The sequence below is a fragment of the Rana temporaria genome, chromosome 5 (assembly GCF_905171775.1).
Source record: "Rana temporaria chromosome 5, aRanTem1.1, whole genome shotgun sequence".
NCBI classification, from domain to species: Eukaryota; Metazoa; Chordata; class Amphibia; order Anura; family Ranidae; genus Rana; species Rana temporaria.
In genome coordinates, this window is record NC_053493.1 from 246,281,871 (window position 1) to 246,305,888 (window position 24,018).

Sequence of the window (24,018 nt, forward strand, 5' to 3'; positions counted from 1 at the left end):
CACCGCCTTCAAGATTTCTAAGGGCATACATTTTTGATTTCACTCCTCACTACCTATCACTACCTATCACAGTTTTTGAAGGCCATAAAATGCCAAGATGTCACACAACCCCCCCAAATGACCCCATTTTGGAAAGAAGACACCCCAAGCTATTTGCTGAGAGGCATGTTGAGTCCATGGAATATTTAATTTTATGGCCCCAAGTGATTGAATAATGACCAAAAAAAAAAAAAAAAAAATTTTTACAAAACGTTGTCACTAAATGATATATTTCTCACATATGCCATGGGCATATGTGGAATTGCACCCCAAAATACATTCTGCTGCTTCTCCTGAGTACGGGGATACCACATGTGTGGGACTTTTTGGGAGCCTAGCCGCGTACGGGACCCCGAAAACCAATCACCGCCTTCAGGATTTCTAAGGGCATAAATTTTTGATTTCACTCCTCACTACCTATCACAGTTTCGAAGGCAATAAAATGCCAAAACAGCACAAAACCCCCCCAAATGACCCCATTTTGGAAAGTAGACACCCCAAGCTATTTGCTGAGAGGCATGTTGAGTCCATGGAATATTTAATTTTTTTGCCCCAAGTCACTGAATAATGACCAAAAAAAAAAAAATACAAAACGTTGTCACTAAATGATATATTTCTCACACATGCCACGGTTATATGTGGAATTGCACCCCAAAATACATTCTGCTGCTTCTCCTGAGTACGGGGATACCACATGTGTGGGACTTTTTGGGAGCCTAGCCGCGTACGGGGCCCCGAAAACCAAGCACTGCCTTCAAGATTTGTGTGAGTGAAATCAAAAATTTATGTCCTTAGAAATCTTGAAGGCGGTGCTTGGTTTTCGGGGTCTCATACGCGGCTAGGCTCCCAAAAAGTCCCACACATGTGGTATCCCCGTACTCAGGAGAAGTAGCAGAATGTATTTTGGGGTGCAATTCCACATATAACCATGGCATGTGTGAGAAATATATCATTTAGTGACAATGTTTTGTACATTTTTTTATTTTAATTTTTTTTGGTCATGATTCAATCACTTGGGGCAAAAAAATTAAATATTCCATGGACTCAACATGCCTCTCAGCAAATAGCTTGGGGTGTCTACTTTCCAAAATGGGGTCATTTGGGGGTTTTTTGTGCTATTTTGGCATTTTATGGCCTTCGAAACTGTGATAGGTAGTGAGGAGTGAAATCAAAAATTTGCGCCCTTAGAAATGCTGAAGGCGGTGCTTGGTTTTCGGGGTCCCGTACGCGGCTAGGCTCCCAAAAAGTCCCAAACATGTGGTATCCCCGTACTCAGGAGAAGCAGCAGAATGTATTTTAGGGTGCAACTCCACATATAACCATGGCATGTGTGAGCAATATATCATTTAGTGACACATTTTTCTTTTTTTTTTTTTTTTTTTCATTATTCAATCACTTTGGACAAAAAAAAAAAAAATCAATGGACTCAACATGCCTCTCAGCAGTTTCCTTGGGGTGTCTTCTTTCCAAAATGGGGTCATTTGGGTTTTTTTTTGTGCTATTTTGGCATTTTATGGCCTTCGAAACTGTGATAGGTAGTGAGGAGTGAAATCAAAAATTTACACCCTTAGAAAGCCTGAAGGCGGTGATTGGTTTTTGGGGTCCCGTACGCGGCTAGGCTCCCAAAAAGTCTCACACATGTGGTATCCCCGTACTCAGGAGAAGCAGCAGAATGCATTTTGGGGTGTAATTCCACATATGCCCATGGCATGTTTGAGCAATATATCATTTAGTGACAACTTTGCGCAAAAAAAAAAATATATATATATATATATATATATATTTATATTTCCCGCAACTTGGGTCAAAATCTAAAATATTCCATGGACTTAAGATGCCTCTCAGCAAATAGCTTGGGGTGTCTACTTTCCAAAATGGGGTCATTTGGGGGGGTTTTCAATTGTCCTGGCATTTTATGCACAACAATTAGAAGCTTATGTCACACATCACCCACTCTTCTAACCACTTGAAGAAAAAGCCCTTTCTGACACTGTTTGTTTACATAAAAACATATTATTTTTTTGCAAGAAAGTAAAGTTGAACCCCCAAACATTATATATTTTTTTAAAGCAAAGGCCCTACAGATTAAAATGGTGGGTGTTGCAAAAAAAATTTCCACACAGTATTTGCGCAGCGTTTTTTCAAACGCATTTTTTGGGGAAAAAATACACTTTTTTTTATTTTAAAGCACTAAAACACACTATATTGCCCAAATTATTGATGAAATAAAAATTATGATCTTAGGCCGAGTACATGGATACCAAACACGACATACTTTAAAATTGCGCACAAACGCGCAGTGGCGACAAACTACATACATTTTTAAAAGCCTTTAAAAGCCTTTACAGGTTACCACATTAGATTTACAGAGTAGGTCTACTGCTAAAATGACTGCCCTCGATCTGCCCTTCGCGGTGATACCTCACATGCATGGTGCAATTGCTGTTTACATATGACTCCAGACCGACGCTTGCGTTCGTCTTTGCGCAAGAGCAGGGGGGGACAGGGATGCTTTTTTTTATTTTTTTATATATTTATTTCGCTTTTTTTATTTTATTTGTTAACTGTTCCTTCCATTTATTTATTTTTTTACCATTTTTATTGTTATCTCAGGGAATGTAAATATCCCTTATGATAGCAATAGTTAGTGACAGGTACTCTTTTTTTTTTTTTTAAATGGGGTCTATTAGACCCTAGATCTTTCCTCTGCCCTCAAAGCATCTGACCACACCAAGATCGGTGTGATAAAATGCTTTCCCATATTCTCAATGGCGCCGTTTATATCTGGGGGGGGGGGACATTCCCTCCCACTGAATGTAAAAGCAGTCTAGAGGCTAATTAGCCGCTAGGGCTGCTTTTACATGAAAGCCGACCGCTGGCTGAAAAGAATGATACCAAGATGATGCCTAAACCCGCAGGCATCATTCTGGTATAACCATTCAAAGTCCTGCAACATACCAGTACGTTGATGGTTCTTGTTGGACATGTATTGTAATCTTTTTTTTTTTTCATGCAGTCTGTTGGCTGAACAAAAAAAAGATTGATCGGTGGGTATGCCCACCATTAGAATACCTCCTTTCATCCACCCACTTCTAATGATGGGCATACATGCACCATTTATATATGCCGAAGCATGGGGGCATCCTCCCGCAAAAAAGTTATGCCGCGTACGGTCGGACTTTTCTATGCCGCGTACACACGGTCGGACTTTTCTATGCCGTGTACACATGGTCAGACTTTTCCACAGGAAAGCCTCCGTAGGAATGTCAACCGTATGTACGCGGCATTAGGAGCAAAATCGCTCCTCCGCCCCTAATGCCCCCATGCTCCGGCATATATGCTCTTTTTTGAACTGTAGTGGTGAAATCACCTCCTACAGCATTGGAGTCGTGGCTTTATATATCGTGGGAGCAAACGCTGTTGCTGTCACGCTAAATAAATCCGCACTGCAACTGAATGGCGTACCTGCTAAGCAAATGATGGTTAACATTAAAACAAAGTAACATTCCAGTATAACAGTAAGATCATACCATACCTGCAAAGCAAATACCTATAAAAAAACATAGTAAAAAATAAAACATTTTTTAACGCAACCTGTGCCTAAAATATATATATGCCAAAGCATGGGGGCATCCTCCCGCAAAAAAGTTATGCCGCGTACGGTCGGACTTTTCTATGCCGCGTACACACGGTCGGACTTTTCTATGCCGTGTACACATGGTCAGACTTTTCCACGGGAAAGCCTCCGTAGGAATGTCAACCGTATGTACGCGGCATTAGGAGCAAAATCGCTCCTCCGCCCCTGCTGCCCGCATGCTTCGGCATATATGCTCTTTTTTTTAACTGTGGTGGTGAAATCACCTCCTACAGCACTGGAGTCGCGGCTTTATATATCGTGGGAGCAAACGCTGTTGCTGTCAAGATAAATAAGTCCGCGCAACAGCTGAATGGCGTACCTGAAAACAGTAAAATAAATTACATACCTGAAAAGCAAGCATGAAAAAACATAACAACAATAAAACTTTGCAGAATAGAATACAGTAAAAAGAGCAGAACAATAGAGAGAGAATAGAGAGGGAGAGAACAATAAAACGACAACTATTTTTGGTTTTTTTATTTTATATTTTTTTGTGTGTTTTTATTTTTTACTTTTTTTTTTTTTTTTTTAACACTTTTTTTTGTAACTGTGAACTGTAACTTCAACTTTTCGGTTCCAGGTTTGGGTCTCTCAAAATGCGATGGCATCTTGGGAGACCCTGTGTGAGTGTGCCTAGCCTGTGAAATGTTTCACCCTACACTAATAATTAACGTGTGTGTGGAAGCGTTCAAAACATTCACCAATACAAAGACCAGGATTGCCAGGACATTTGGGACAAAAATAACGGGTGTCACGCCTAAATCCGTGCTTGGTACAGACACGACATTTTCTTTGGGGGGCTCGTTGGGTAGGGGTACTCGGGAGGACATAAGAAAAATGCCTCTCATGCAGTCGGCTTACTGCATTTGGTAGGAGATGGTGAGGTACAATACCGCCTGGATACAGGAGTTCTGTGATGATATCCCTCTGGAATTGAAGGAAGGATTCATTCCGTCCTGAAGCTCTGTATACGACATGAGCATTCAGTAGAGCCAATTGAAATAAATGTAGAGACACTTTTTTGTACCAGCGTCTCGTCTTACGGGCAATATGATACGGCGCCATTAACTGGTCGTTGAGGTCCACCCCTCCCATGTTTTGGTTATATTCGTGGACACAGAGGGGTTTCTCCACAACACCAGTCGCCGTACGAATTTGGACTGTCGTGTCTGCGTGAAGGGTGGTAAGAACGAAAACATTCCTATTGTCCCGCCACTTCACAGCGAGCAAATTTTTACATCTGCAGCAGGCTCTCGCCCCCGGCCTAACACGGGCATCTACAAGCCGCTGGGGGAAGCCCCGGCGATTAGGTCGCACGGTGCCACATGCTCCAATCTGTTGATCAAATAAGTGGCTAAAAAGTGGCACGCTGCTGTAAAAATTGTCCACATACAAATGGTACCCCTTTCCGAATAAGGGTGACACCAAGTCCCAAACAATCTTGCCAGCGCTCCCCATGTAATCTGGGCATCCTTCCGGCTCTACCTGACTATCTTTTCCCTCGTAAACCCTAAAGCTCCATGTGTAGCCTGTGGCCCTGTCACAGAGCTTATAGAGCTTGACCCCGTATCTGGCACGCTTGCTGGGAAGGAACTGTTTGAAAGACAAACGGCCAGCAAATTTAATCAGGGACTCATCAACGCATACAACCTGCTGGGGATTAAACAAGGCTGCAAAACGTTCGTTGAAATGGTTTACGAGGGGCCGAATTTTGTAGAGCCGGTCAAATTCAGGGTCTCCACGTGGACGACAAAGTGCATTGTCACTGAAATGCAGGAACCGCAGGATCGCCTCGTATCGTCTCCTGGCCATGTGAGCAGAGAAAATGTACATATGGTCAATGGGATGTGTGGACCAATACATCCGCAATGACGGAAATTTGTGTATGCCCATGTTGAGGGTAAGGCCCAGAAAGGTCTTAAATTCGGAAACCTCGAGAGGTTTCCATTCTTTGGCAAGGCGAGACTGGGGGTTAGTGGCGATGTAAGTACCAGCATATAAATTAGTCTGGTCCACAATAGATCTATAGAGATCTTCCGTGAAATACAGCGAATAAAAATCAAGTGACGTAAAGTTCGCTGTATCCACCTGAATACCGGGTTGGCCAGTGAATGGGGGAAGTACAGGTGCTGTAGAAGTGGTGGGGACCCAATCAGGATAGGCAAATTCTACAGGAAGGGCACTATGGGCACGACGGGCCTGTCTCTGTCTTCTTCTTGGTGGCAGCGGGACACTACTTGTGCTTGCCACATCGCCAGCTTCAACTGCACTTATGGGACTCGCCACGTCACCAAGTGTTACTGCAGTGCTGGATAAACGACCAGGGTGTACTAGGCCGCTGGTGCTTGCCAATTCACCAGAAGGAATAGCGGCGCTAGTACTGGATCTCTGCTCCATACGAGGGTCCTGCGGTTCTTGCTGCTCAACAACATCAGAATGGGATCGGGTACGCCTGGCCTTAGCAGGGACCTCAACTTCGTCGTGCGAGCTATCTGACATGGAGCCGCTGTCGTAAATGGGTTCATATTCTGAGCCAGAATCTGTCAGATGCGTGACCTCCTCCTCTTCACTATCTGACATGCACATGAACTCCAAGGCCTGCTTATCATTGTACCTTCGGTTTGCCATTTTGGACTCTAAATTTAGTGGTACAATGGTAAGGATTCACAGGTAAAAAAAGCACCTGACTATAGAAAAGCAAATGTAGAAAACGCTTCAAAAAAAACTGTAAGCGATCGCAGGGATCAGGCCTGTCTCTGCGAACGCTGCAGTTATGTGTCTTGTGTTTTGTAAGTGACAGTGATCGATCGATACTGCACTTGGGTGGGTTGGGCTGGGCAGAGGGGGAAAACGCAGGTGCTAGCGGGTATCTGGGCTGATTCCGCTAACAATGCGTTTTTGGGTACCCTAAACTGCTGGGTACGCTAGTATAGATCTGATCAGATCAGGTATCGATCCGTTCAGATCCTATACCACTAAGGGGGGTGTATGCTTAGCGAGTGGGTGTAAGCGGTACTGGCTCTAACCTAACGCTGCCTGGGGCGACGCAGACCCTGACTGGCGCTAAAATTAAATTTATATCACCCGCCGGGTGATCAGGGGGTTAAACCTATTGGGTTATATACGGCGGGTGCTCTGATGCTATAAACAGCAAACTAACCAACCAGCGTCAACCGTAACACTTATACGGTGATCACTGGTGAAAGGGTTAACTAGGGGGCAATCAGGGGGTTAAAACCTTTATTCGGTAATATATGGGGGTACCTAACGCTTTCTAAAAACCTGGTGGCGAACCTAAAATAACTAAATAACTAACTGGCTAACCACGTCACCAGTGACACTTATACAGTGATAAGTGGTGAAAGGGTTAACTCTAGGGGCAATCTGGGGTTAAAACCTTTATTTATGGGCGTACCTAACGCTATATAAACCTGGCGGCGAACCTCAAAAAAAACTAACTGCCTAGCGGCAACAGTGACACTAATACAGCGATCAGAAACCGATCGCTTAGTGACACTGGCAATAGGGGTGAAAGGGTTAACTTTAGGGGCAATCAGGGGTTAAACCTTTATTGGGGGGGGGTAGGGGGCTACCCTGGACCTAAAGGGGCCTAAACCTAACTGCCCTGACACTTTTTTCTGTCACACTGACACTAAAAGCAGTGATCAGAAAATAAATGATCACTGCAATCAGTGACACTGTGACAGGGGGTGATCTGGGGGTGCTGGGGGGGTGATCGGGGGGGGTTATGTGCCTATGTGTGCTGTGTCAGTGTGCTGTTGGTGCAACTCACAGTACTGACGTCTTCTCTCCTCTGGAACCGGACGAAAAGACCGCCAGAGGGGAGAAAACGTCACTTCCTCCCTGCCTGTGTTTACAGTTACACAGGCAGGGAGGGCTCAGGTGGAATCCGATTCGCCGAGGGAGATCGAGAGGGGACGGCTGGAAACCAATAGCCGCCCCCTCCTCCCGGACCTCCCGTACACCGTTCCCGGCCGTCGCATGTACCGGAGGGGGTCCCGATCGGACCCCCGAACCGAGGTAAGGCGGGGACGTACCTATACGCCCATGTGCCTGTACGTGCCATATTGTGGACGTATATGTACATGCGGTGGTCGGGAACTGGTTAATTAATGAATTTGGAGATTATTCTGGATCTAGTATAAACTGGACCAAATCCTATAGTGCTGGTTTCCCCCACATGCCCAAACCCACTATCGTCCCAGTTTAGATATTACTCTCCAAATTTCAGTTAAAACTTTTAGCGCTAATCTGCCCCTGATTATTCATGCATTTAGAGACAGGACTAGGAACTGAAGGGATCTTCCTCTTTTCTCTTCCGTTCATGGACAGACACAGCAGCTCCTTTCAGGAGAGACTAGCCAGAAAAAACAGCACTTCAAGTGTTAAAACACTTCTCTCAGTACAGTACCTCCCAGGGGGGCGGGCCCCCTGGTATATCCCTCTCTCTGCATCATGCAGCCCCAGTTTTTTTTCTGCCTAGTGTTAGGAGAAGACATGGCTCCTCTGGGCCCATGTGCTCTGGAGGTTTTTTTCTGCGTTTTTTTTTTTTTTTTTTTTTTTCGCTTTTATTTCATTTTTTCCTGCATTTTTGGATCTTGGGATCTACAATCAACTGCCGACTGGGTGACAGACTGGATCCTCGATCCCTGTAGTCCCCCCATGTTCGGCCATCAAGCGTGTGCCGGCCTTTAGCTACGCGCTATTCACCTATTGCGTGGTTATGCTCAACCTCTATGTGGTTATATATGTTGTCATCAACTGTTATTTATTCAATGTATTTTTATACCAACTATTGTATTATGTATGAAATGTATGTTCTGTACTTTTGTCAAGTTATTTGTTTCTACCAAATATTCTATTTTCTTAATACATGAACATTTCATCTATGGTTTGTTTCATTACTTTGTCCCCATTTAGCCCACTGTTTCATTTAAAGTCCCAAACTCCCTTTGTTGCAATTTTCCGCATATGGGATGGAGATATAGTATGGATGTAATCTCGTATAAAGTCCAGACACAAGGATGGAGATACATCACAGATGTATTCTCATTTAAAGTCCCAAACACCTTCGGGTGGTCCCCCCCTTTTTTCTTAGCTACACGCTGGGCCGTCCACGACATGCCCCGTTGCTCCAGGGGTGGCCGGTGAGCTATGCGCTCCAGGGCACACATATGACCGGTCTCTATGGCTGAGTCACAGTGTGCCGGGCCGACAGCCATGCCGTGACTGCTGCGGACATTGGGTCTGTTTGGAATGCCTCCAGCCGGTGGTCGCAGGATGGGTAAGTAGTATCCCCTTGCCTTGGCATGGTGGTTTGGCCGGTGCATTTCTGGGGAGGTCGATCGAGGGTCCGCCCTACTTTCCTCTCTCCCTTCCTCTCCCTCCTTTTCCGCTTTCTGGGTGGCGGCCGTGAGGTGGGGGGTCTGCCTGGGGGGCTCCATTTCTACCAGGGGGCTGCGGCTGCTGTGGGGTGCTGTTTTTTATAATGCCGTGTGTGCGGAGAGGGACCTGCAGGGTCTGGTACATTTGCTGTGTTTTCTGCTGTTTTTGTCACTGTATGTTTTAAAACGCGTGTTTGGCCGCCATTTTGCCGATGACGCGCTCCTATTGACTCGGCGGCCATTTTCTTGTAGCCAGCATGCTGTTTTTTGCATGTCGGCGGCCATCTTGGAAAGGGTTTTGGCCTCTAGTGACCAGAATAACGGCACAAATGCTCTCAGCATACTTCCTGAGGGACGGCACAGCACGGGCAGCGTTCTCAGCAGCACTACAGCCTGGTCGGGTGGTGAGTCCCCCAGGGTGGGTCCCCTGCTCTCTGTTGCGGCCGGGAGGGTGGCCTGTGGGTCTTGCCTTGCAGTACAAGGGTGGCAGTTGCAGTTGATTAGCATGGCGTCCGAACCGGAGGCTTCTACCCCAGACATGCCAGAGTTAACCCTTAGTGCCTCTGTTCCTGCAGGCCTCAGTGGATGCTATGACGGCAGTCCTTGAGGCGTTTGTTGCCAGGATTGAAGCGGCGGGTGGCCGGAAGGGGGGTAAAAAGCGCCCCCTCCCTGCGCCTTCTTCTGGGGATGTCTTTGACACTGAATCGGGCCCCGCTACTGCGTCCGGCCCGGGTTCTGTTATGTCAGAAGATGCAGGCCTAGCCCACACGGACAGTGAGGATGACTCTGCTTCAGGGTCAGCACATGATAAGGCGTTTGTTGGAGCTCTTATCACTGCGGTGCGGGATACTCAAAAACTTGAGGATTCAGCGGAGACATCAGAGATGCCGGTACCTTTTGGGTTCCGCAAGCCGCCCCGCACCGCAAAAGTGTTTCCTTGTGTTCCCTATGTGGACAAAATTTTGTACAAGGAATGGGATCGGCCGCAGAAAGTTTTTGCTGTCCCAAAATACTTTGCGGTCCGTTACCCTTTTGAGGAGGATTTTCTAAAGAAGTGGGTATCCCCTCCGTCAGTGGACCACCCTGTGTCCAGACTGAACAAGGCTACCACGTTACCTGTGGAAGGGGCTCCCTCCTTACGGACCCTGCAGATAGGAGAGCTGAGGCTGTGGCCCGCTCCATGTTCACAGTGGTGGGGTCGGCGGTGAGACCGGTTTTGACCGGGGCTCTAGTGTCAGACACTTACCGAGCTGGCAAAGTCCCTGCTGCAGCAGCTGGAGGCGCATAATGCTTCTGAGGTCTGTGTGGACCTGGCCAACCAGTTGGTGCAGGGCCTAAAGTTTGTCTGTGAGTCGGCCCTGGATACGCTCCCCTTGCTCTCCAGGGCCTCCGCGGTGGTGTTACGCCGCCTTGTGTGGCTAAAGTGTTGGTCTGCGGACCAGTCCTCTAAAAAGGCCTTGGTAGACTTCTCCTTTATGGGTGAACGGCTCTTTGGGGCGTCCATGGATGACATCACAAATGATGCCACAGGGGGTAAGAGCACTCTGCCGCAGTCTGGAAAGGGGAAGGAGCCTCACCGTAAGCAGGGGCCCTTCTTTACTGCCCCCAAGCGTTTTTTTCGCTCCCCGGGTGCGGCAGTAAAACGTTTCCAGGGTGTTAAGGCGCCCCCTGAAGGGCAAAAGCGCACTTGGTTCCGCAAGCCCAACAAGCCTGCGGACAAGCCTGCTTCTGCATGAAGGTCTGCCCCTGCCCGTCACCCGGGTGGGGGGCCGGCTTCGCGAATTTGCGTGTCGATGGAGATCTCTCCTTTTTGACCGCTGGGTTTGCGAAGTAGTTTCCTCGGGGTACAAGATAGAGTTCCTCTCTTGTCCACCAAACAGATTTTTTCCTTCCAACTTCCAGGTTCCTCCCGAATGCCAGGAGGCCCTGTCAGGGGCTGTTCAGGATCTGCTGGTCAGGGGAGTGATTGTGCCGGTTCCCTCAGGGGAACGGTTTCAGGGGTTTTACTCCAATCTGTTTGTAGTCCCCAAGAAGGAAGGGGTCCGTCCAATCCTGGACCTCAAGGCCCTCAACTGTTTTGTCAAAGTGCAAAAGTTCAGGATGGAGTCGGTTCGCTCTGTAGTGGCGGCTCTCCATCAGGGGTTTTTCTGGCATCCCTGGATATCCAGGACGCGTACCTGAATATTTCCCATATGCGCAAAACACCAGAGGTTTCTGCGCTTTGCGGTCAGAGAGGACCACTTTCAATTTGTGGCCCTTCCTTTCGGCCTGGCCTCGGCACCACGGGTTTTCACCAAGGTGCTCGCTCCGGTTCTGGCTCTGCTGAGACGGCACGGGATCGCTATTGTAGGATACCTGGACGACCTTCTCCTGAGAGCTTCTTCAGGCTCAGAATTAGAAGAGGATGTGTCTATCACCTGCCAGACCCTCCGAGAATTCAGTTGGCTACTGAATGTCCAGAAGTCAGTGTTGGTACCGTCTCAGCGGCTGGAATACCTGGGGTTGATCCTGGATTCCTCAGAGGCGAGAGTTTTCGTTCCAACAGAAAAACTACAGACACTGCGATCAGAAGGTGGTTTTTCTGGTAGCAATTAATTCGGTCAGACAGGTATCTGAACTGGCGGCCTTGTCTTGCAAGGATCCTTACTTGGTCATCCACAAGGATAAGATAGTGCTCCGGCTGCGTTCCTTCCAAAGGTTGTTTCGGCTTTTCACAATAATGAGGACATTGTTTTACCATCCTTATGTCCTCGGCCGAGGAATCCGAAGGAGGCCACGTTGCATTCCTTGGACGTGGTTCGAGCCCTACGGTGTACTTGTCTGCTACGGCTCCGTTGCGGAAGTCGGATTCACTGTTCATGTCGGTCTCTGGTCCTAAGAAGGGTCTGGCGGTCCTGTCGGCCCCCATTTCTAGGTGGATCAGACAGGTTGTGCTGTCGCATTGTCGCCTCCTTTTCCGGTTACGGCAAATTCGACCAGGGCGATCGGTGCCTCTTGAGCTTTCCACCATCAATCGTCTGTTTTACAGGTGTGTAAGGCAGCGACCTGGTCGTCAATCCACACCTTCTCAAAGTTTTACATGGTGGATGTGAGTGCATCTTCGGATGCCTCCTTTGGCCGCAAGGTTTTACAGGCGGCTGTTTAAGGTTGGAGTTCCTCTGTTGAGAAACTCTGGTTTGTTTTGGTGTGAAGTTTGGTTTGCTATGTTTTTCCAACCCCTCGAAAAAAAATTGACACTGCTTGGGGACGTCCCTAAGGTCAATGCTGCTGTGTCCGTCCATGAACGGAAGAGAAAATAGGATTTTTGTACTCACCGTAAAATCCATTTCTCTGAGTTCATGGACGGACCCAGCACCCTCCCCTCTGTTTGTACTGCTTGTTTAAAAACTGGGGCTGCATGATGCAGAGAGAGGGATATACCCGGGGGCCCCGCCCCCCTGGGAGGTACTGTACTGAGAGAAGTGTTTTAACACTTGAAGTGCTGTTTTTTTCTGCCTAGTATCTCCTGAAAGGAAGGATATATAACCCTAAGGTCAATGTGCTGCTGTGTCCGTCCATGAACTCAGAGAAATGGATTTTACGGTGAGTACAAAAATCCTATTTTCTCTTATGAGCAGGATTAATTTTAATCAAGATGATTTTTCTCCCTAAGGGCTAGTTAACGCCATAGAAACACAGTGCGAATGCATTCCGGATGCTTTTCTGCATGCACATTTGACATGTGTTTGATGCGTTCCAGTGCATTTTTCACCTTAATTTTTCTTCACCTTTTAAATAAGGACTAAATAAGTGTGTTTTTTGGTGCATTTTACAATGTTCCAGTAAGTTCAGTGCAGAAAAAATGCAACATGTTCCACACTTTTTTTCTGGTACTGAAATGCACCGGAACTGACGTGTGAACTATGCCGTTGAAAACAATATAACCTTCTTTCCATGTGTTTTTGATGCATAAAAAAACATACTGGACTGCATGTGGTGTGAACTGGCCTTTAGTCTCTCTATATATCCTTTCTAAGACTCTATTCACACCAATGCAGTTTGCTTTTGAGAGTTTTTTTGCTGCGATCCACATTTTCGTTTTTTATGTTTTTTTTTTGGAAATGTGTTGTTGGGCAGATTAAAAAAAGGCAAATCGCAGTAAGAACACACTACATGCTTTCCTGCAGCATCTCAGTATAAGTCTATTGAACCAAAAAGCAAAAAAAAAAACACACTACACTATTTTGCATAAAAAAAAAAAAAGTCCCTAACCCTTTCCAAAAAAACGCAGAGGCACAAAAATGCATTGATGTGATGCGTGTTCCATAGGAACCCATGTTAGAAATAATTTCCTGCGTTTCTGCAAAAAGCATGAAAAACTGCATTGGTGTGAAATGGAGCCTTACTCACCGTTTTATATTCCCAGACATACTTTTTTTTATTTTTATCAAATAGGATTTTATTGAAAAACAATAAAACCCAGGCGTACTTTTAAATGCATTGAATCCCTGATGCTCACTTTTCTGTGGTGTTCTCAGTTCCTAGCATTGCGATGGCCATGTTGAAATTGCCCATTGATTTGGGGGGAGGTTGGCACAACCTGATTTGAGCTTCTTTTTAGCTTCTCAATAAATTTTCTTACATTGGAGAATGTTTCTGCAGTTGAACAACGCTGTTGTGACTGTGGAGGCGGCTGTGGAGGAAAATATTTTTCCCCTTTCGTCTTTCAGGACAGCCACAATGAGAGACATAGGCTCTTCCCCTTCCTCAGGAAACACTGCGCCAGCCCATAAATTCTCACTTCCCCTGCCGGACCTTAGTTGTTAGTGTTTCCTCCGGAGGGGAGACACTGTGCATGGAACCAGGCTGGTCAGTCAGGGGACTGAGTCTGTTTTAAGAACCTTTAAGAGAAGCAGGGGCTTCCAGGGTACCATAGGTGTGGTACTTACCCACCATCTGAAGAGACCCCATCCTCGTCGAGCTCGGCAGCAGGCTGAGGAGGACCCCTATCGCATCCACAGGGACGCAGCACGGAGGCAGCCTAGCTCTCCCTGTATTTTCTACAGGCCGCATTTTTGGAACCAGCGGGCCGGATGGCGGGTGACGTCCTTTCCGGCGGAGGGAGGATGCTTTCCCTTTGACCCGCAACTTCCGGTTCTGGGTCGCGGAGCTGATAGGGGACCAGGCACACGCTGGAGAGAGTCGGGAACGCGCACAGGCAGTGTGAGACTCCGTAGCAGCAACCACCTGCGGTCATATCGGAAGCGGACGCTCAAACGACACACAGTGACACTACCTCCAGCCTTCCTAAGGTAAGAGTACCCTGGGGAGGGTTCCTCTCTATCTAGGAATGCCCCTCCATACATGGTTCCTGTCTATGGGAGGGCAAACCCCCTGGTCGGGGGGGGGGGGGGGGAGGCTCTGATCCCTGCAGGCTAAAGGGGTCAGTGCACTCCCGGGGTTGTATCTGTCTGCCCATTTGTTAATTTTTTTCTGCCTTTTTGGGTACATGTTTTTCAGAAAGCTACAGAAAATTCAAAGTCATCCCATGCCTCTAGAAGGAAGGGTGCCTCCTGTAGGGACATCGGTGTTCCTCTGTACTGGGAACACACATCAGTCTCCTCTTCTCTGACAGGACGTGGATCTGTGTGTTTACACACACAGATCCACAGTCCTGCCGTGTTCACTGGCAATCGCGTGTGCCCGGCGGACATCGCGGCCGCCGGGCACGTGCATCGGGTGCCTAGAGGCTCGGAAAAAAAAAGACGTCCTATGACGGCTGCCTGGAGGGACAAAGGGTTCCTGCCGCCGTGATATTGGCATAGTGTGGTAGGGAAGTGGTTAAACAACAAACATGTTATACTTGCCTTCTCTGTGTAATGGTTTTGCACAGAAGAGCCCTGATTCTCCTCTTCTGGGGTCCCCCACGCGACGCTTCTAGCTCCTACTGCCTTCAGAGTGCTCCAATAGCAAGCTGCAGAGTATAGTATATAGTGCACCTATAGCCAAGGAAAAAAAACGTCTGCCTTTTTAGAACCACTCACTTTCTGTCCAGGACTACATGTCCCATGAGGCATTGCTCCTCGCACATTCACAAGATCTCAGGCACTTACTGACATGTATGGATGGTGTACTGAGCTGTATGAGTGCTGCACTGTATTTCCTGATATGTAAACAAATATTGCATTCTGTATGCAGGCCAACTAATCAACTAATTGGCTGGCTGATTCATCGATTATAAAAAATAGTTGACAACTATTTTCATAATCGATTAGTTGTTCCGGCCCTAGTCTAGATAAACTGTGTGTCTTCCACGTATGACAAGTGATGTAATATTTTTTGGTTTCTGGCAAAAAAAAAAATCTTAAACAAAACATGGATTGCTAAATTAAACCTTTTCCCTTTGCAGGCCTTGCAGTATCTGTGAACTTGGATATATCACATTTTATCACGACTCTTTTTTTTATTTGTAGGTGTTTAAGAGAGCATATATTCCCCGAACTCTGAATGAGGTGAAACACTTTGAAAGGGATGTTGAAGTAATGCAGAAGGACCTTTCATTGAACACCCAACATGATAATGTGAGTAACTTACCCTAGTGTATCTGATTGTATTGATCTGCGGATTGGTAGGTAGCGGTGATATAATATTATGATTTTTTTTTTTTTTTTTTTTTTTTTTTATAGCAATAATTTAAGTGATATGCGTTACTGTTAAATACCGTTATTTATGGTATTGTCGATATTCTGTAAATTATATTGGTGAGAAAAGTTCTGAAGTAGTCCGTTCAGTTCTTGTGTAAAAACTCAAAGATTTTTTAAAATGGCCGCCACTCTGTCACACGGGAGCCCGCCCGCAAACTAACCCCCTTGGAAGAGCTATTCCCAGAAGGGGGTTAGCTCTTGTGGGGAGGAGCCCAGACAGTCGCCGAGAGACCTCAGAAAACAAGGATCGGGGCCATTCTGTGCAAAACAAACTGCACCGTGGAGGTAAGTATGACATGTTAGTTATTATAAATAAAAAAAATAAAAAAAAGAACCTTTACTAACCCTTTAATATGAACCATATGTACAACATGTACCTATACAATATAACTTTATCGTATATATCAAATAATGTTACATATATCAGTATGTATATTATATTTAATGAAAGGCTCTTGTTCTTAATTTCTTAACCAACTCAGCCCCGTAAGATTTGGCTGCTCAATTACCAGGCCATTTTTTAAGATATGGCACTGCGTCGCCTTTAAGTGACAATTGCACGATTATGCGACGCTGGACCCAAACAAAATTGACGTCCTGTCTCCGCTGAAAACGGGTCACAGGAGTGCAAAATTAATTACACTCCTGTGACCCTTAGGAGAAAAAGCTCAGGCTGGACTTCTCCTTTATGTGGCCGGGAGGAAGTGCACATCCAGCACATTGGGAAGTGTCATCATTTGGTTCAGAAACTGAGCTGGCATCCTCTTGGTCCTCCTCGGCCTGCCATACAGGGGCACTATACTGCTGGAAAGATGTAGGAAGTAACCCAGCAGGAAGACCGATCAACACCACTACCGCATCAGAAGAAACAGGCCAAAAAAGAAATTTGCTGCTGCAGTTGCCTTCATCAGTCAAGCAGCAGGGGCCCAGCACATGTCTTCAGGGGGAAAAAAGCCTTGGGTAAGCAACTTGACCAGAAACACAGGCACACCAGAACCTAGTCATCTGAGGGGGGCCTGAGCGCTACAATTATTAGAACCAGGGGAAACAAAATAAACATGACAAAGTGTACTCCTGAATGGTCGGAGAAACAAAACAACTGAGAATGAAGGCAAAGGGAGGGGTTTTTAATCTTTCTGGTTTGTGTTTTCTATTGAAGATGGAGCCAATCCTCACATAGCTGTCCTGGAAGATGATTTGGGAAATAGTTTTTTTTCACACATCTTATTTGTTTCTGTGCTGTCCATCTTCCTCTCAAATATATATTTTTATTTTTTTCTTCTGACCTGGATATGGCTGCGTGAATATCAAATGTGGCACAAGTAATATATAAAGTAACTTTAATAGCAGTGATCTCTAGCAGTCTATTGTAACATTGTCTCCAGTTTATGAATGTCTCTTGCAGCATTTCCACAGGCCCAAACAACTGTCTGAAGTCTGACAGTTTTCTGTAGCAATATATCTGGAAAATATTATGCGCAGCCCTTTGGTTGAGTCAGGGACCACATTTGAGGTCCCCTATATCAAGAAGACTGACCACCACTAGTTTAACCCTTTTCAAATTTAGAGCCTCTTTTTACTAAATTGATGACTGTCTTCAAAGAAAATCTAAACAACCTCCAGTCTGCTGTAATAACCTGGAATCTGTTTACAGGTCAGTGCTGTCACTGATTTATTCCTTATGTCGGTGGCAAAAAAGGGTTGAGCAAACCAGTCTCACAGAAGACTGCTGGCCATTCACAAAGTGCTGCGCGACTCGTGCATGCGCAGTAGGAAATGGGCAATGATGCCGCAAGGCTCCACTGCCGGTTTCCCTTGGTTAGAATGGCAGCGCCTGCACCTGATCCGATGAATGGATCGGCCTCGGGAGACTGACATCGCAGGCTCCCTGGTGGACAGGTAAGTGTCCCTATTAAAAGTCAGCAACTACAGTGTTTGTAGCTGCTGACTTGAAAAAAAAAAAATTGCGGGTGAAACACGGCTTTAATATTATTTGGCAATTATAGATTTAAACAGATGCACACTGCCATCTTTAGGCGGCTTCAGTCTGATCCGCATGCTGAAAGTTTCTTTTAGGAATGAAGCTTTCAGCCTGCATGCAATCACTATCATAGCTGACATGGTGATCACGTGATCAGAAACCTCAGGACCAAAGCTGTCGGTGACGGACAGATTTGGCAGCTAGCAACCACACACGGTGTTGGCTGGTTACTGTCAAAAGGGGAACATAAATGATTTTTTTCCCAACACTGGGCATCAGGCAGGGAAACAATAAGTACAATGGGAACTTTAGGGCTAGTACTGTTCTGCGATTGTCTGGCGCTGATTGTGTTGTTGACTCTGCTTCAGCATTTGAAGCTCACAATGACTACGCATTAGTAGGAAAGAGAATATTTTAAATGAAGCCCTTTATGTTTGAGCTTTGCAAGTTATAACTGTGCACATTTACTTAAAAAGGGTTTAGAATTCTGCCTTATTTCAGCTTTATCTACTTAGTCCAACCCAGCCTGAGACTTTACTCGTCAGGAGGTTAGCAAACCTGTGCTTTGTTCATGAAGAGCACCGGTGTCAAACACAAGGCCTGCGGGCCGAATCCAGTCCTCCAGGCCATTTCATGTGGCCCTCACACTTCCAGCCCTCCTCTGGTCCTTCTCCAGACCCTTACTTTCTGCTTTTAAGCAATGCATCCAGCTTCTTCCCAGCAGCAGCATAAGGAAAGGGGGTACACTGTGATGTAAGGGAGGGTGGGGGGACTCAACGTCTGATGGTGGGGTGGCTCTTGACATCTAATGTAAGGGGAGGGGATGCACTGGACATCTAATCTTACAGATACAACCGGCCCTTTTGAGGGCAATCATACTGCTGATGCGGCCCACAATGAAATTGAGTTTGACACCCCTGACATAGAGTAATGCAACAGGTTCGCTTTAATCCATAATTTTCAGCATGTGCTAAAAATATGCACGTCTCTGCACATGGTATGAACAAGCCCAAAATATTCTATGCAAGTCAAGTTGAATCTGCAAGTTTTTTTCCATCTCACTTTTTTTTTTTATTGCACATTAGGTGTGAATGAGGTCTAATGGTGGCCCCACCAGCAGCACACACTTAACATCTTTATGCTCCCCCACTGCTTCTTCTGGCCACCATGGGGGGAAAGTGGAGGCCCTGTGTAAACTTCAGTTCATAACTTAGATCCTACACAGGACTAAGTTCTCTATCCTTGCCCCTGTGTGACAGTGCTGTTTGGCTGGTCTGTTTGTGGTGTTGGTTTTCTTTCGTTTGCTTTCCTCACTGCTGCATAATAGGAAATCTGCAATCCTTCTCACAAAGTCATTAGACTAAAATGTTATCCACACAAACGGTGATCCTGATCAGTTGATCGGTTGTTGGCAAAGGTGAAGTTTTCTGTACCAAGAAGCAAGTATATATGAATAAGCAGTTCTATTTTTATTTCTTTGTAGATTCTCTATCAGACCGTCACTGGCCTAAAGAAGGACTTGTCGGGTGCTGAAATGGTAAAAAAAAAAAAAAATGTGCTTATAGAAATACATTTACATTTTGTTTCAAAGTTGTCAGTAAAGTCTGCCACACACAGGGAGATCACTTAAATCCCTTTTTAGTTTGACTTTTTTTTTTTGTATGTCATTGCATTCCTCATTTGTTTCTTGTGAACTAGAGTGAAGCTGTATAAATAATAGATGTTTATTTTACTATAAGTCTGAGTTTGTGTGTTGTACCTGTTATGTCTTTTATGTTCATGAGCTTTTATGGTGTACATTGGACCAACTCAGTCATTGGCTTAATTTCCATCACAGTTGATCTCCCGCTTGTTAAAACAATGGGGGTTATTTACTAAAGACAAATCCACTTTGCACTACAAGTGCACTTGGAAGTGCAGTCGCTGTAGATCTGATGGGGACAAGCAAGGAAAATAAAAAACAGCATTTTTGCTTACACATCATTGGATGATAAAATCAGCAGAGCTTCCCCTCATTTCAGAGCTTCCCCTCAGATCTACAGCGACTGCACTTCCAAGTGCACTTGTAGTGCAAAATGGATTTGCCTTTAGTAAATAAACTCCACTGTATCATATACTCTTATAATTTGTGATCCCTGTGTTATATAAAGCAGTAAACAAAAATAAACAGACAAGACCTTAATTTGCTGAATACAAAAAGCTGTTGTCTTGGAAAAAACAATTCTATTAAAGGAAAAACAAAATTGTAGCTTAGTGCTGATGAACATAGGCTGCATGCAGAACATTTGTAAGGTCCTCATTTTGTGTGTGCAGATACCAGCTCTGCTGCAGAGCATTGATCACGGGCAACAGGACGACTCTGATTCAGATGGACAGAGTGGAGATGAGTCGGTTTCAGACTCTGAAGAAGTTCACCGGAAAGATCAGACGCCTAACATAGAAATGGATAAAAAAGTAAGTGACTGAGTTCATTGTTTCCTATGAGACAGATCTTGCATTGGTGCTGTCAGTCCTTATGTTCTGCCTCACTCAGTTTACTCAAATTCTTTTTAATCTACAAACTCACCATGTGTATAACAATAAATCATTCAACTGCTTCAAATTGCCCACAAAAAAGATACATTTCTTAATTTACTAAAATTCTTCTCCATCAGTGGTTGTCTCTTTTCAATTAAAAATATTGTTTATTCATAGGTCCAAACAAAAAATGAGGAGAAGGGTTGCGCTAACAACACACCCTGATTAAAGTGGAGTTTCCATCCCAAATTTTTTTTTCCTTTATTGTGCTCATTAGACCTAAAAAAAAAATATATATATATATATATATTTTTTTTTTACTCATCTGGAAATGCCTGTTGCTATGCGGTCCCACAAAATCTGCCTTTGAAAGCACCTAGGATTCTGACATCATCTCCCTCTAATGCGCCTGGGAAATGTGTGTCATCATTTCCCAGGATGCAGTGCGCTGTCCAATTATCACTCCCCATCCAAGACTTCCAGGAAGTAAGTGCTTGTAGGCTTCACAATGCCTACAAGCAAAATGACAACGGTGTAGACATAGTTTATAAAAATATATTTTTTAAATATCTATCCGGGTTGGTGGCGGATTGTAAAATAGTAAGTGACCGGGTTTATATTATAAAAACGCATGATGAAAGGACATAGATTTAAAAAATGCTAATTGTGGTTGGAACTCCGCTTTAAGTGTGTAAATCCAAATAAATTGATACCTGAACCGTAAATTGAGAATAGTATGTAAATAATTATATCATACACTTAAACCATATCACACAAAGGTCAGCATAGTATGTATAACCAAGTTCAGTGAAGCGGACGTTTAGGTATTGAAACCAATCCCTGGAGGGTTAGCAAAAAACAGTCCCAAATCCGCATACATGTAAAAATTGTGTGTATAAAGTAAATGTCCCAATCTAAGAACATCCAAATAAAAATATGGAAAGGATGAAGAAGAATTCACCACCGGTTCCAGACTGAGGTTGATAGAGGAAGAGGAGATTTTTGAAATCACACCGAAGTAAGGTAAGTATGTGCTCTTACCAGATATATGATCAAAACAGGCTTATCGATCCGTTCAATCCTCGGGAAAAGTAACTCCAGGATTCCAGACTCCCCAGCCTCCAGCTAATCCTCGCACTCGTGGTGCAGATGGTTATCTCCACATAAGCACTGCACCTGACGGAACTCCAGATCCCAGAGGGATCACCCAAGGGAAAGAAAGCGAGGGCTTGAGATGGTGAAGTACCGTTAAAAACGGGATTTATTTAAAACATTGTGTTAATAAAGTCAGATCGTGTGTATGGACCTTTAGAGTGAGAGCAATAATTCTAGCAATAGACCTCCTCTGTAACTCTAAATAGGTAACCAGTAAAGGCATTTAAAACATTGCCTATGGAGTTTTTCAAGTACCGTAGTTTGTTGCCATTCCACAAGCTTGCGCAGCGTAACATCAACTTTCATTTTGTACCAAACAATTGGGGTACATATTGTGGTGTTTTGCATTTCAAAAACTACTGCGCATTAACTGTGTGACATAAAAAATTGCAACAATCACCATTTTCTTCCTTCGGGACTCTGCTAAAAAAAAAACATTTATATAGTGTTTGGGAGTCAAAAGTAATTTTCTAGCAAAAAAAAATACTGATTTTAAGCTTGTAAACAAAAAATGCCTGGTCTTCAAGTGGATAGTTTTGGAAGACAACACGTTCATTACCGATTTGAATTGTACGATAGTAACTTTTTCTTAGATCTGAAAATTTTAATTTTATGTTAAATCGTGAAAACAAGATGTATTGCATTTAATATAATCTCCCAAGAGTAAATTCACACGTATTTAGAGCTGACAACTGTTCCAGTTTTTTTTTTATTAATAAATAATTTTTTTAACATTATTTACTTTTCAAAAAGACAAACAAGAATGTAGGCATATCAATACAACCAAACAATCGGAGCGAATATAAAGATATCCAGTGGCAGTAAATCTCTTGGAAGAATCACCCACTCGGATCCAAGCAACAGAACACCCATTGACATGCTAGCAAACCCACATCCTGTCAAAACCATTTTTTTAACACAAATCCTCAGCCACCATAGAGAGAGAGGAAAGAAAAAAAAAAAATCACTGGTGGGTGGGGGTCAATAGGGGAGGTTGAGAGGGAATCTCCTTCCCCCACAGCCAGAGCCCTTCCCGTAAGCAAGTGAAAAGTGTCCAGTAAAACCACTTTTGTAGAACTTATTCTTCCTTGTCCTATAAGGATGCCGAGAGGCTTTCCATAGAAAGAATGAATATCTGTTATTCTCGCAAACCAGTGCAGGAGCATGGGGGGGGGGGGGGGAGACTCTGGTTTCCAGAGTGCTGGAATATACGTCCGAGCGGCATTTAACAAATTTATCAACATGGATTGTTAAAACCTGCGTTTCCAGTCTTTTTTTTTTTTCCTGCTGCTTTCTTTAACTGCTGAAACATCTGCTTTGTTCCCATTCATATTTATTTTTTACTGTCACATTAAGCCTCACGTTTCTTAATCTTGTTTGTATGAATTCCTACGTGGCTCCCTGTAGCTTTAAAAAAGACACGCATGCAACTTATTTCATGCAGTGTTCCTTTTTTCAATAGGAAAATAAGAAACTGGTGAAAGAAGCACAGAGAGAAAAGAGAAAAAACAAGATCCCAAAACACGTGAAGAAAAGAAAAGAGAAGACGGCAAAGACGAAGAAAGGCAAATAATGTACAGCAAAGTCTAAAGAGTACTTGCTGTGTAATTTTCCATCTTACAGATGAGCTGGCAACATTTTGCAGTGTGCATGGACACACAATTTATACGATTCCCATAGACATCAGACTTGTACTCTACCTTCAGTTATGATGGATTTCAATCACTACTTTGATGTCGTTGAGGCCAAACAGTGTTTGATTTCTTCATGTCTCACCTGCTTCAGGAAAAAGCAGACTAAACTGGACAATTTTAATTGATCTTGCTTTGGGACTTGTTTGGATCATTTTCTATCAGTTAGATCTTACTCATGCCCAAGGTCTTTGCACTGCACTATAGACATAAATATTGAAAGAAATTGCAAAAGGTCAAACTATAGTAACAATTCCCAAGGTAACATAATTACCAGTGTGTAAACTTTAATTGGAGAAACAGTTGTGTCATGTTTAACGTAATATACATATGACCAAATCTTAATGGAGATATTTTAAAGATTTTGAGGATCATTGAAAATTATGGTTATATCTTAAGGAAAATATTATGTGTAATGACTTGAAACAATCCATTTGAATAGATATGTAGTGCAAATAAAATGAGCTAATATATAAAGAGTTTTGGACCCCTATAGCTAAAAAACAAACAGGGTGCCCCTAATAGGTTTTCAAAAATAAACAAGCAGCTTTTGTAACCTTTTCGTGTTCAATCAGCTTTTTCACCCTGCAGCAGGCTATCACAGTAGAGAGACTAAGAGAGCCTCAGTCAGCTTACATATATAAAGGCCTATGGACATCTGTTTAATATTGAGGTTTGGCTACCAGGTAAGATGTGAACCTAGGAATTCCACCAAAAGCTCTACTAAGACCCCAGGCTCCAAAACCCAGATTCTAAGAGCCATTTTCCTTAATATTGGTCATAAACCTTTGGAGCCCCATACTATAAGGCCCCGTACACACGACCGGATCTGTCCGCTGGGATTTATCCGCGAATCAGTTCCAGCAGATCCGGTCGTGTGTAGGGTCTAGCGGACATTTCCCAGCGGATA

General features: G+C 44.4%; 1 protein-coding gene across 2 annotated transcripts in view; it reads left to right on the forward strand.

Moving 5' to 3' along the window:
- Positions 1 to 23,585, forward strand: part of RIOK1 (RIO kinase 1) — a 59,495-nt gene extending 35,910 nt beyond the window's left edge. For both annotated transcript variants that reach the window (XM_040353679.1, XM_040353678.1), the window contains exons 14-17: positions 15,534 to 15,641; positions 19,229 to 19,282; positions 20,059 to 20,199; positions 22,880 to 23,585. In XM_040353679.1, coding sequence (XP_040209613.1) covers positions 15,534 to 15,641; positions 19,229 to 19,282; positions 20,059 to 20,199; positions 22,880 to 22,990 — 414 coding nt within the window. In that variant the 3' untranslated portion in view covers positions 22,991 to 23,585. The remainder of the gene's footprint in view (positions 1 to 15,533; positions 15,642 to 19,228; positions 19,283 to 20,058; positions 20,200 to 22,879) is intronic.
- The last annotated feature ends 433 nt before the right edge of the window (positions 23,586 to 24,018 follow it).